This window comes from Pleuronectes platessa, chromosome 6 (genome assembly GCF_947347685.1).
Source record: "Pleuronectes platessa chromosome 6, fPlePla1.1, whole genome shotgun sequence".
In the NCBI taxonomy this organism is placed as follows: domain Eukaryota; kingdom Metazoa; phylum Chordata; class Actinopteri; order Pleuronectiformes; family Pleuronectidae; genus Pleuronectes; species Pleuronectes platessa.
The window spans coordinates 10011068-10025080 of NC_070631.1; the positions used below are offsets into that span (position 1 = coordinate 10011068).

General features: G+C 44.3%; 1 protein-coding gene across 1 annotated transcript; it reads left to right on the top strand.

Moving 5' to 3' along the window:
• The first annotated feature begins 1202 nt into the window (after window positions 1-1202).
• Window positions 1203-7613, top strand: rnf114 (ring finger protein 114). Its single transcript, XM_053424479.1, has 6 exons — window positions 1203-1400; window positions 2246-2396; window positions 3075-3181; window positions 5546-5660; window positions 5758-5865; window positions 5958-7613. Exons 1-6 carry the CDS (start codon window positions 1264-1266, stop codon window positions 6021-6023), a joined length of 684 nt encoding a protein of 227 aa, XP_053280454.1. The 5' UTR covers window positions 1203-1263; the 3' UTR covers window positions 6024-7613.
• Window positions 7614-14013: the final 6400 nt, after the last annotated feature.

Genomic DNA, 14013 nt, shown 5'->3' on the forward strand with positions numbered 1-14013 from the left:
TCAACTCAATACAATATCTTAAGTTAACAATTAATTGATAATAATACTACAACTAATACTAGTAGTAGTAGTAATAATAATAATAATAATAATAATGCAAAGCATTGGCTTGTTAATTCAAGAGCAGAAGCAAAAGGTAAAACCATTTAGATCCTAGGAATTGAGCAGGCAGTGGAGTCTGTTTCATTGTTGGCATGTGTTGGCCTTTATCTTTACCTCAATCTAACCTTATCTCTACCCTGAACAGGTTTTGTCCCATGATGCATAACCTGGCCCCAACCTGACCCTAATCTGTTATATCTGCCTACCTCAAAGCCTTGTTACCACATGCAGAACACAGACAATGAGTGAAAGTAATGAGTGAAACAGCAGAAACATAACCCACTTATCACTGTATCGTTCTACATCGTTTAGCAGGCTATATGAGATCAAGTTAAAAGCCGCCACTTTACCCAGCTCTGAAACCCACTCCTGTTTTTGTGGTAATATTTTTCAAGTATAAAAAAACAAGCAGCTAACCAGTGAGTTGATCAACTGTTCGAGACTCACGGCTAGGCCAACAACAGAAACCAACAACTCTGAGAGAAGATTATTCGTCTCTGTTACATGTGCTTACATTTTCTTCTCAACAGCTGAATTTCAAATCGCGTGAGGCAGTCACCAGTTTAAACTGGGGAACTGGCTGAGATCACATGTCATTTACACGCTGTGGACACGTTGAGAAAACAGGGTGATGACATGCGATCAACGTGTTGTTGAGGCATTGAAAAGTCGTCACGTAAACAACGTGTAAACACCTGCCCCATATAAATAACCTGTGTGTTATCGACCCATATTTTTGGAGCGTCTCTGCATTCTGCACTATTGTCCTCTGGTTGTTATTAGGAGTTAAATGTTTCTTGTCCACTCTTGCACATTTTGTTTCCCGTTGCTCTGCTGTCATGTACAGTTTACTTCTATTGCCAATGGTGATCACGTTCATTATGAAAGTTCTGGTAGATAATTGTATGTGTATTTGTGTAAGTACACTGAGCACAACTACATCAGCGTCCCAGTATGTGTACACATACATGGCAAATAAAGCGGATTCTGACGACGGATAGTCAATGCGTTGTTAGTTTGCGCGTGAAAAAAAAAAGAATGCACTTGCGTTTGAACCGTTGCGCTCGCCGTACCCCGCCCTCGCGCTTTAAAACAACAGAGCCAAGCGCCAGTGACGTCACGGGGACGAGCGGTGGGCGACTGATCCAGTGAAGAAAAGAAATGGCGATGCTCGGAGGCTTCAGCGCAGCTCAGCACAAGAAGAACGTGTCGGACGGCGGCGGCGACGTGTCAGAGTTCGTGTGTCCGGTCTGCCTGGAGATCTTCGACAGTCCCGTCAAAACACAATGCGGACATACGTGAGTATCATTGCCTTTATCTCCGATTGCCCCCCCCCCCCCCCCAACCGACGTTGCAGTCGTACGAGCAGAGAATAAAGCGACACAAAGCTTGTTTACCAACATGTCGTGCAGCCACACTCTCATCACACCCTGCCCGCGTCTGTCGGCCTCTATCACAACCTTCCGATTCTCTCCTACTCGTTTTAATGTTAGATAAAAGCCGTTGGCAGCTAGCTCAATCAGTTTCAGTTTTGTTTACACCGAAGAGGAGGCCTCACCTGGGAGTTGTAGTTCAGATCTCCGCTGCTGGAACTCGTCGAGTCGTTTGAGAGGACTACAAGTCCCTGCGCCCTCTTGAGGTGGGGACTTCCCGTCTGATTTACAGGAAGCACTGGTCTTGAGCTGGGCAGGGATCATCCAGCTAGTGTCAGTATCCAGTTTCCCATGTCAGACAGTGTTTTGTTCACGGCAACACAGAAACAGTCAGCGCAGGTCATGTTAAAGCCGATCACACATGATCAAGTGTCCAGGTTCCCATGATGAGTATCACACATCCTCACAGCTCATAGTAACATCGCATTGAGGGTTCAGAAACTTGGGACAGGCCCTTTCCCACAAACCAGCACAGCTTAGCCTTTAAACATCCGATCCTGGTTCCTGAACATTATTGTTTGTGAGAATGTGAGAAAACAAAACCCAACCGCCCACGGATGATCAGAAACCTGGATAACCTGCTTTCTCACGTTCCATGTTGACCTCATATCCTGAGAATGAAACCATTAAAGAGCTCCAACACTGGTGCAAATGATTTAAACACAGTCGCTCTATTCATCATCGCGCCATTTCTCTCATCCTCTTATCAGGTTTTGCCAGAGTTGTCTGCAGGAGTGTTTGCGACCACAGAAGCCTGTTTGTGCTGTATGTAGGGCCACGCTGGGCCAATGGACTAAGGCTGCTGACCTAGAGGCCCTCATCCAATCGTCTGTGGCAGCTTGCAAGGGATGCGGAGCTCAGGTATGACCTTTGCAAAAGCTGTCTCAAGGTATGAAGCCGTGCATCTTCCGGTCCTGCAAGAACAATTCAAGCCTTGTTCAAGCAAATGAGTGGATACAGTAACGGGCTTTGAAACAGGCGCAGGAAGTGTTGCAAATATTAATGTTTTGGACATTCAACGGACAAACATTGACGCTGTGGTGAAAGATCTTTTTCACTGTCTGTTTTGCTGTGAACTGGCGCGGTACACAGAGACAATAGGCGAGACCTCGACTCTAGACGAGCGGCACAGCTCACACGGGCGCTCTAACCTGATAAATGGTAAATGGTCTGTATTTATATAGAGCTTTTTTTTGTCTCGATGACCTCTAAGCGCTTTACAGTACAGTTTTTTTTTTGTCACACACACACATTGATACAGTGCATCTATGGGCAGCACTTTTTTTTATATGGGGCAATTTGGGGTTCAGTATCTGGCCCAAGGATACTTTGGCATGCAGATGGGGACAGCTGGGATCGAGCTGGTAAGAGGACGACCGCTCTACCCCCTCATCCACAGACGCCCTAATAGATGCCGATATGATATTGATCCTGGACTTCCGTCTTTATATTCAGTTCAAGTCCCACACGTGAGACAACATGTAGCATGACGTTGGTCATGCAGTGGTAGTAACTGATATGTGTTCTCTCCCTCTTCAGATTGGCCTTTCTCAGATGAGAAGCCACACAGCTGGCTGTTCAAAATACCAGGATTACATTGAGGAGGGGGTGAGGACCACTGCCCAGAGCCAGCCTGCCATCATCAGGTGATAGAGAAAACACAAGTCTCAGTTGCTCCACACTACACACTACGCTATCATGATGACAACGTTACTGATCTACACTTGATGTCTTGACTCAGTATCTGCAGACATGTCGGCAGAATCCCTCTAGCAGCGCTGCATGCCGCTCTACAGTGAGGCAATCGTACAAAAGTCTAGGTTACAGATATTTTATATTATTATGAGAATTGTAAAAGCTTTTCAGAACAAATTAAACTATGGTGGTCCGTCAGTGTCTCTGTAATTACCAGGAAACACTGCACACACCTTTAACTCGCTCTCTCTCTAACAAATCTTCCACTTTTTGGTCACCTCTGCTCTCCTCTTTAGAAATGACTCCTCTGATTTGACTCTGCCGCCACTTGGATCAGACACTTTCACTTTGTAACTGCACAGACAGACTAAAGTATTTACTTTTTTTTTACTATTTACTATTTACTATTCTATTTACTACAGATTTAAAGTATTAACGAGTGCTTTACAAATCAGAGGGTATTTTTACTTTTTGCCGAATGTGGGAGCAGCTGCTGATACACGGAAATATATTATACATCTTCTTTTTTTGCATCTGGTGAGCCTTTTGAACTCTTAGATCTCTTGCTCGGACTGGATTCCTGTTTCATCTCCTGTGTTTCATGTCTCACTGATCTCTGAAACAACACTTCTACATCAAGTGATAACAGCCTCCCTGTGAACATGTTTCGAAGTTGAAGCAATGCATTGTGGGATGTTTTTGGGAGGCACAAAGTAGAGGTGGTTACAAGGCCACTATATACTGTGTATTGGGAATACCCATTTCTACATTTTATTCATTTCACAAAATCCCTGATGTGATACAAAATAAGTCTTACTGGCCTAGTTTAGATCTGTATAATGTTTTGCTCACCACCCTTTTGACTTTTGTATTTGTTTCACCCGGTTGGTTGGATTCATTAAGAAAATGACATCGCTTTGCTGTAAAATAGCATTTAGCCTATGGATCAGGATATGAGGACATTAAATCGTGAACGATTAAAATGTCTGTACGATTTGCTGTTACAGAGGGATAGTTAGATCGGCTATGACCTCATCTTAAACCACACGTATGCTTGACTCATCCACCCGTCACACACCCAAAGGAATTATTTTCTCTGATTTAAAGTCACACACCCGAAGGAACATTCCACTCCACCTCTACTGGTGATAATATGGTAACTTATTACACTTGCGTCCGGGCCACACTGCCTGTGCGCCTGCTCTGGGGCTGCAGTGGAGCTGCATCCTGAGGTTTCTGGTCTATATAAATATGCAAATATATGCCCAACTATAAGTCTTTCACCTTATATAAAGACCACACGCACTTAATTTAAGGGACAACCGTATCTGACAAGCTGTGTACAAATGCTGCCAATTTATTATTATATGTTATTAACACCGATATCTTGCAAATATCAGCTTGTGATTAAGAGGATTAAAAAAAATCACATGTCAGACCTGGACGACAAAATGGTAACACAGTCAGGAGGCAACACGACACAACAACCCAACCAATACAAATACAAACAATTATTCCCCCAAAACCCAAAGTTCTTATAATGTCCCCAGTTCAATAACTTGTATAGTCTGTTTAACTTTGTTCCATAATGTAAAAGTATCAAAACAGAAGTTTGGTCTCCTGGTCTCGCAGTAATTCCCAAAAGTTCTCCAAGGTAAAAGTTATAGGTAATAGTTCCGGTTCTGGAAATAATCCTTTGTCGTGCTTTCTTCAGGATCCGCCCCCTAACCACTGGCCCATCACTCGCATGCGCGTTCCCTGAGAGACGTCACTTCCCCATTTATAATATCAGAGACAGAAAAAAACATAATAAAATAAAGGTGGAAGTCCATTCCCATATCGTATAATATCCGGCTTCTGTCAGTCAATCAATGTAAGCCAACAGAATATATTAGGTATAAACTCTCTATACTTCTACCTCAAAAACACAGAATGTGAACACCCTGTTTTTACTGAGCATCTGTCTTAAATGAGCTGATTTTCAAAAGTCTTTTAATTGAAAGCTACTTTACTAAAATGGGTTTGGCCTAACTGGTCTGTTATTTGTTACCTTGTGGGGCTGTATTTTGATCCTGCCGGAACAATATGTGATATGATATTTTTGCAATATCGCCCACCCCTACTTTAGCCTATTATATAATGACATAAATCTTACATTTGTATTAACCAGTATTATGATTCATATCATTACAACCAAAGTGCAACCTTCTTATATTTGAGTAACAAATCTCTTAGAAGAAAAACATGTTAAAATGCTGAATCTGTAGCATTTTGTATCATTAATACTTTCTCCTTCCATCTAAATGTCTTTCTAGTCCAGTGCCAAATCGCTACACCTTCACATGCCCATACTGCAACTGCCAGAACCTGGATCAGGACGGCCTGGTCGAACACTGCACTTCCCAGCATTCTCGAGATACACGCCAAGTAGTAAGAAGTCAACATTGCATTGTGTTTCCACCAGTTGTTCTCCGTTTCCAACTAGAAATGTTTATGTTGATGTCACTCTCACTTTGTCTGTGTTCAGGTTTGCCCCATCTGTGCCTCAATGCCCTGGGGGGACCCGAACTACAGGAGTGCTGATTTTTTCCAGCACCTGAAAATCAGACACACCTTCTCCTATGATACCTTTGTTGTAGGTTAAGCCTCTAAACACTATACTGAGTTTCTGTTTTTATGTCAATCGTCAATTAACAGTTTTTTTAATTTTAAATCTTGTATTTGCAGGACTACTCTACAGATGAGCACACAATGATCCAGGAGGCTCTACAGCGCTCCCTCTTGGACAACTAGAGCGTGAGGACCAACCCGTCAGAGCAGGGATCCAGTGACGTGAAGGGTAGATTGTGAAGTCTTGAGAAGACCAAGCAACACACTTAAATCATCATTCGTCGATCATAAGGTTGTTGGTACTGTATTACTATGGGTAATCAGTTTCACAGGGAATTGGTATTGTAACTAAATCTATTAGGTTTATTATACAGATAATAAACCAAGCAATATGGTTAAAGAATCATATTGTACTGTTTGATTTAGGATACAGTGTTTCTGGTGTGATAATCTTTTATCTTCCCCCATGAGTTGAGTCTGTAGATTTGATAGTTTGTTGAATATCTATTAAACTATGTTTATTGAAGCTGTTCATCGATGACATGTTGGTGTCATATAGCCAAAAACTTCCAAAGTTGTGATTAAAATCAATACTTGATGTTATGAAAGGGTTTGACCACTACGTGGCTAACTATTGCCAGCAAACAACGAGCTTCACTCAGTGAAGTCATCGGTCAAGTGATGTTAACGGTAATATATAATAAAATACTCAAGAGTGACGATGCATGTTAACTCTCAAAAGAGAAGAGGGTTTTTTTTATTTTTGGTTTATTAGCAGATGGAAGCTCTGTGTTTTTTTTATGTTGTGTCTGGGTGACGTGTGTGTGAGAGAGTATGTGTTCTCTCTGTTTTCAGAGATCTACTGGAAAGAATAAATAATACAAGGGTCGAACAAAGCCTGACATGGCTGTTTGCTTTATTGTAATGTTTCTCCCACATGTCTTTGTGCCTGCTGGTAGATCTTGTTTCTGACTTCCAAAACGCATAGGGCTAACACTTCATCCCCTGAACCAACCGATACAAGGTGAACCCTCAGTGTCCCGTACGGTCAGCGCCTGTGATTCTCTCTGTTTTATTTGGTGAGAGTTCCTCTGCACGCGAGTGGCCATAGGAGGGCAGTAGAGTCCCTTCTCTGGCAGGTCGGCGGATGACAGCGCTGACTCTCACCAGCCTCCCGGCTCGATTTGCAAGACGTAACTCAACACAGATTTCATTCTAAAAACAATGTGCTCGGCTCAAATGAGTTGTTCTACTTTTTTTTTTTTAAATGCATTATTCAAAACTGTCACTGGTCTTTTGAAACTGAGGATTTGGTGGAGTTACATGTTCTAGTTTTAGCAGAATAACCATTACTTCACCTTTTTTAAACAGTCGATGACGTGATATGACTTTTACTGTACCTACTGTTGTGTGTTTTTATTTTCATTTCGAGTGTCTCGGAATCCTTCTTTAAAAAGAAAGAAAACAATCATATTTCTTAACATCACTGCCAACGGTTGTGAAGAAAAAAAAAGAATTGACAGTTTATTATTTGTGTCCTTCCAAATACTGTCGGCATGTGATGTAATGAGAAATTTGTCTGACTTTGCTTTTTATTTGAGCTAGATGTGTGTATTTTAATTTTTAAAATAAGAAAAATGTGTCTCTTGTTTTACATCAGTGTTGTTTTCCAATAACTTGTAATTGATCATATACAGTAGCACAAGTCTTCACACACGGATGCATGGCATTTGTCTTCGACCAACAGGTAAATAAAAACTGCATTCACCCAGATCAAGTAGCTCTAGAGCAGAAACTTAATGCCTTCTCACTTTAATCTTCGGTGCCACTTAGGCCTCAACGTCCGTTATTCTCTCCAGTAAAATGTGTAATAATTTCTGTATGTGTTTCTCATGTATGATGACCTCTTTTTTTTTTTTTTTTTCTCTAATATATCTCTCCTTCTCTTTGTGTCAGGGGGTGCTAAATCCTGATAAATTAAACCTCTTTAATTATTTAAACCCTGGCCCCAGGAATCAGGCACAGTGATTTATACCTGTGTGTATGAGACTTGTGGGGGGAAGAAACAACACTCGCTGCTTTGATGGATGACCAATGTGTGTGTGTGTGTGTGTGAAAGAGAGAGAGAGAGAGGGCGGTTAAAGGGATCGTAATGTCATCTGTTGAATCTCTTGCTCCACTGTCATAAACGGGGGAATAGGAAAAAGGTGTGTGTTATTGAAAAGAACAAATTGTGAAATCCATTAAATGACACAAGCAATATTCAAACTTTTGTCGATGCATTAGAAATCAGGAGGGCGCTCTTGTCTCACCTACAGTGATCATTGCAATGGCTTTTTTTTTGCACTTGTATCTGTGCACAGTTAATGATGAAACTCAGGCCCTTCGGTGTACATTGTCCACAGGGAGAGAAAACCCTCTCATCTCCACTCGTTTCCTTTGTGCGCCTCTTGTTTCTGTAATTACTGTAGTTAAATGATATTACAGTCTCTCACCTTTAGCTCTACGGAGAATCTCACCCACCAAACTTCTTGATGTAGTCCCCCCACCCATTCTTCTCTTTATCCCCCCCCTCCCCAATCAGGTTTTTGCTCCTGGCAGAGAGAGGAGAGATGTTAGCTGTGAGAGAACTAACGAGATACTTGAGTGCTTCTGGGCAGGAAGGAAGTCGAGCTGAAAAATATGGCAGAGAGAGAGAGAAGTCTTTCTTGTCTGTTTGGTGGCAGAGCTAAAAAAGAAGAAGAAAAAAAGGCAGGGGAGAGGGGGGGGGGGGCAAGGTGGGGAATGGGAATAGGAAGAAAGAGGGAAAAGGGGAAGACAAGTGAACACATTGAATAAAAATTTCATAAAGTTCAGCATGTGGTTTCTTTGATGCGAGCAATAGATGGTGTGCGCAGTCTGCAGGCTCTGTGGAGGCAGCAATTAATGCTACATGTACCCAAAGGCGCAGAGCGAGAGGCGTGGGGACGGTGGCTGGTTTTAGGAGTGTGTCGCAGCATCACTCCACCTTAGACACCCCTCCACCAGCCTTTTGTTTTCCTATGTGTTTAAACCTCCTCCTTCCACCCGATCAAGGCGCAGTGAGTGAGATCCATGCATCCCCACGAACCTGTGAGTTGAGTTCAGGCCTCCCGCCGTCTCAACTGATTAATGGCAAGACATTTGAACACATGAAACTATCATGAGCTCCGTCAATATTTTTCTTCTTTTGTTGAAATTGCACAATTCTGGAGGCCCCGGCGGCCCCTTGCACACTCAGACAGCTCCTCTGTCTGTCTGCTGGTGTTTGGCAGCAGTCCTCGGACCTTTCCGTTTGAACCAGGTCCAGAGAGATGTTCTTCCTCCTGGTATCACACGTATCACAGAGAACATTCTGCAATGAGTCACCCAAGAATAACCTTTTGGAATATCCATCACCCGGTGCGTTCAGTGCGAGGATATCGAACCGCAAAAGAGTGAAATCTAGTTTTGTGTGATACATGGGAAGGGTGACAAAGGACGGGAACTCCTGAAATGCCTGGAAAGTTCTCTCTCTCTCTCTCTCTTTTCGGTCGATCCCTCTAGTTTTTGCTGAGGCAGGTATCTGTGATGAGGTGTGGGGCGTGTGAGAAGAGCACTGGGAGTTTGCTCACGGTACAAAATTCCTCAAAGTAAGGAGAAACAGGAAGAGCGGGAATCCTGCCGCCCGGGCGCCGCTGCAGCTCGGCAGGCCAGTCCTCTCTAATGTTTGAACAGAAAGCGCCGGTGGGCTTCCCTGACATCAATCCTGGTTCTACACCAACTCTTCTTCCGCTTTTAAACTCCTAACAACCAAACCCCCCCCCCCGCCCACCCCAGCCCCCCACACACACACACACACACACACTCGTGTTGCTATAGCCTAAGAGCGACGAGTCTTAACTTTGATTTTATAATGCCTGCAACCAACATGGCCCTGTATCAGCTGAAGTGAGACTTGCACATTGTGTGTGTGTGTGTCTGCCCTCTCAAATATCCCAGTATTATGCCAGAGGTACTCAGAACTACAAGGATAACACAGTTTATATTTACACTTGTCTTTAACACTATACTCTGTGTACTTTGCTATTAATAAATTGCAATGTGTTTGGGGAGAATAATCATTATTAGATCTGTTTTGTTGAAATTCAACCAGATGATCCAGAAGCCTCCTGTGGTGGCTGCAAACAACGTGGAGGTGAAACTCTTTGCAGCAGTTTACCGTGGCCTTTCTGAAAGCTTGGAAAGTTCTCAAAATCCCTGTTTCTGCAGAAATGTTCTCCTGGAAGTGAAAATGAATATGAATCACGTTGATAACTATCAGGAGAATTGCTAATCATTGCATCCTCATTTATTTATTTATCTATTTGAAATCTGCACTGTACCAATATTTGAAAGTTAAGCCCTCTAAGGTGTAAGCGAAAAGTCCCTGGTGTATGTGGGTGTGTGTGCGCTCGTGCACTGGTGTGTGCGCTTGTGTCACAGTGGAATAGCTGGGCCAAGTGAGGCGAATGGATCTAAATATTATCCCCCACCCTCTCTCTCTTTGTGTGTGTGTGTCCCCCTGTAGACCAACTAAGATGTGTGTGTGTGGAAGAGAGCGAGGCCCAGGGCTATTATTCTCCCATTAATTTTTCCATTTGAAATCAAACCTCGGTGGGGGTGCATGAGGGAATCAGAGGAGGGGGGGAGAGGACCACAGTGGGCTTAACATATCATTGGGGGGGGGGGGTTGTAAAATGTTGGTTGTATTAGCGTTATTGTCCAATAGGGGAGGCAATTTCACTTTCAAAGGAAGCCTCTGTTCCTGCAAATCAGTCGTCATCCTCGTCCATCAGGCCCTGAGAGAGAACACCGCTGTTAAGACACTATTAGAATGTTTGTTTCACAGCTGCTCAGTTATGAAAATAGTTGAGGACAGAGTCATATATTTTCAGCTTTGATTAGTTTGAGATAATTATGTGTTCATCGGGTACATGAACCGTACACTGGCACCAGCACAGTCCTGTGAATGTTCTCGTCCTGTCTGTTCCACTTCCACAGCTACAAACTTTCACTTCACACAAATACCCTCACATCTTTATATTCCTCAGCATTAGACAGGACCTGTTGACCTTCATCCCCCCCCCCCCCCCCCCCCCCAGCCTTCCCACGCAAACACACGCCTCCTCTGCCTCACGCTTCCCTTTTCAGCCTCCTTCAATTCCAATCACGACTCTCCACGCCGTCTTTCTTTTGAAAAAAGCGCCAGTGCTTGCTAATCTGTCAATCACGTGTTGTCCTGTTGTGGCAATGATAAGGGGGGTGGGGGGGCACGGTGGTGGTGGGCCGTACACCTCCAGCAGCTCGCGGCTCAGAGCAGGTTGATGATTAACCAGACAGGTAGTGAGTCAAACTGCTGACAGCAGAAACCCACTGACAGCTGATTTGGAAGACAATGGTCCCGCTCCCTCTACTTAACTTGTCACGGCAGTCAAAGCACCTTCTCTATTAACCTCTGACGTATCTGCAGAGATGGAGGGAAACACTCGAGTGCTGCTGTTATTGCTGCAGATCTTAAGTTCTTGCACAAAATAGGGATCATACCGCTAAGACATTAATTGGCCTTAAAAACTGAAGAATTAAATCCTGATGAATTGTTGATTCCCATGAAAAAAATGCAGCACAAACATGTTAAAACGGAATTGATTAGTAATCTGAGAAAGTTTGTTCTGATGTGTGGTGCTTGATCAGAGCTTTAGAATGTATACCTGTAAGTATAACAGCATTCAGACTTTAATAGTATAATTGGCATTATTTAGGCACTGTAAGTTGTTATTACCTCCCCAAAGGAGGTTGTGTTTAAAGTGCCACTTGGTGAAAAGTTTCGCAAAGACCATTGAACCGATTTCCGTGAGGGTCGGAACGAAACCCGAGAAAGAACCCATTCAATTTTAGAGTGCAATCCGGACAATGGAATTGTTGTAATTTAAAATCTTGAAATAGGGCGTTAAAGTCTTGGTGAAAGTATGCGCTCTCTTACTGCACATATGGTTGTGATAGGACTTTCAATAGCGTCATCATGAGATCAACTTTGTATCCAGGAGTAGAGGCTGTAGTGTCAGAGCCATGACGGCGCAAAAAAACATCCCAAACCCAACGTTGCCTTGTCTCCCGGATTAATAGTCCAACACTTCCCAATTATTAACCGCCCCTGTAGTGTACCATTCATATTCACGGCCGTTTACCTCCCTCCACTTCCTGTGCTTTGTGTCCTGTGTCTTTATAGGATGGGAATGGATGACACAGGCAGATCTGTCAGTCAAAACGCCAGCCGCTCCCCCAAACAAGAAGTGATTGCCCGTAGACAGCCGTCCATACACCTCCACTGGCTCTGGTCCCTTCTCAGCTCAATGAGTAACTAACCTGCAGGTACTGAATCAAACTGCTGACAAGCATGTGGAGGGGGAGTGGGTGGGTGGGGAGGCGGGGGCTGTGTAGGTGGATGGATGGAAAGACAGAAAAGGAAGGGTGTATGGGGGGGGGGTTAAAGATGACAATGGCATCATTTTATACCCTGCACCTTGGTGACGTAAACTTTAAAATGTTCAATCCCCCAAAAAACTATGTGTACCTTTCCCTTCTGTCCAGCCATGGCCTCAAATTCCCCTTCTTCCTCCCTCATGTCTCCCTCTAAGTGATGGGCTGTCCCGCTCTCATCTTGTCTTCTGAGACAGATGAGTGCTGTCAGCGCTGCCATCACTGCCCAGCTAAACATTAATGACTCTCTTGCCTGACAAGTGTTGGCGGGGAAGAGGGGAGGTGAAAGGGGGACGCCTCTGGACAAAACCAGGGACGAAAAAGGAGAAGTGATGGCTTTATCTGCCTGACAGATTCCCCTTTGTCTCTCTGAACTTGCGTATATGTTCAGTGCCATCAGCAGATTCTTGGCTCGGCGTGACGGTTTTATTGCCCTGTTTGTCCCTCGCCTCAGAGGAGCTGGACCTCTTTGTATTCCCACTGCCCCTCATCCTTCCTACTGGCATTGCTGGCATTCCTTCAAGTATCTGTGCAATGTGCGAGTGTGTTTGCGCTGCTACTTATTTGTGGGTTATTGCGCGTGCTTCCTTCGTATCCTCGTGTGCGTAACTTGGGGAGAGCATCCTGGACTTTGATGTTGGCAACGGTGATGGTGGTGACGGTGCAGGTCACAGGGAATAGTCATCCCAGAGGGACGGGTAGTGAGAGGAGAAGAGGGTGGAGAGGGGGGGGGGGGGAGCTGGAGAGAGGGAAAGGCCTATGCCAGTGTCTGTGGGTCAGTTTGAATGTTTTCAGTTTCTCCAAAGTTATATACTTTATTTCCCTCGACTGTCTCCCTCCTTCCCTCTGTGGTCTCTTTTTCCACACTTTCACTGGTCTCTGTCTCTCTCTCTCTCTCTCCCTCTCTCCCTGTTGTCACTCAGGCCTATGGTCTCTCTCCCCCTCTCTCTTTTGAATTATTAACTCCCCAGCTCAGGGGAGTGAATGGGTACTGCTGAGTAGACGCAGCACAGATCCGGCGTCACGTTGCCCGCTTTTCGGAAGTCCGTCCATTTAAAGGGGTAGAGTTGCCGGTCCCTGCAGCCCCTGCAGCCCCTGCCTCATGCACACTCACACACAGACACCAAGGTCTTCAAAACCAGCTCAGGACCATTTTTGTATTATTATGATCAGCTGATAATCGGACAGTGAGATCAACAGACAAGTGTTTATGTCTCCGTGCCAGCATTCCTTTACTGTAGCGCCACAGGCCTCCTGTGGTGCAGCCGCCCACTCTCTTGGCTTACTTCTCCCCAGGCAGCCTCTGTCTCCTCTGGATTCCCGGAGCAATGATTAACCTTAGTTCTGATCAATGCTTCTGCTGACTCTGATACATCACTGGAGCCTTGCAGCTGCCATGTAAAGGAAGCGTCAACTCTGCGCTGCCCGTGACAGAGCATACCCACTCCATCACTTGCAGCCGGGCGTTCACACAGACACACACATGCACACACAGGGGGGGGGGGGTGGACAAAATAATAGGAACACCTGATATTACCATGCAATTCAGAAGTCCTGCTTTAAACACTAATTGTACTTATTATCAGTTTTAGTTGAAAATGTTAGATGTTTTGTTAATTTCTCATGCTGGACTGTATACTATATTAAGTACTCTCTG

What these genes read in the sequence shown, in the direction of transcription:
- rnf114 (XM_053424479.1), top strand. Translation starts at nt 1,264, where the DNA reads ATGGCGATGCTCGGAGGCTTCAGCGCAGCTCAGCACAAGAAGAACGTG. An exon ending in AGCCAGCCTGCCATCATCAG is followed by an intron (nt 3,182 to 5,545) that starts GTGATAGAGAAA and finishes ATGTCTTTCTAG; the next exon opens with TCCAGTGCCAAATCGCTACA. An exon ending in CTCGAGATACACGCCAAGTA is followed by an intron (nt 5,661 to 5,757) that starts GTAAGAAGTCAA and finishes GTCTGTGTTCAG; the next exon opens with GTTTGCCCCATCTGTGCCTC.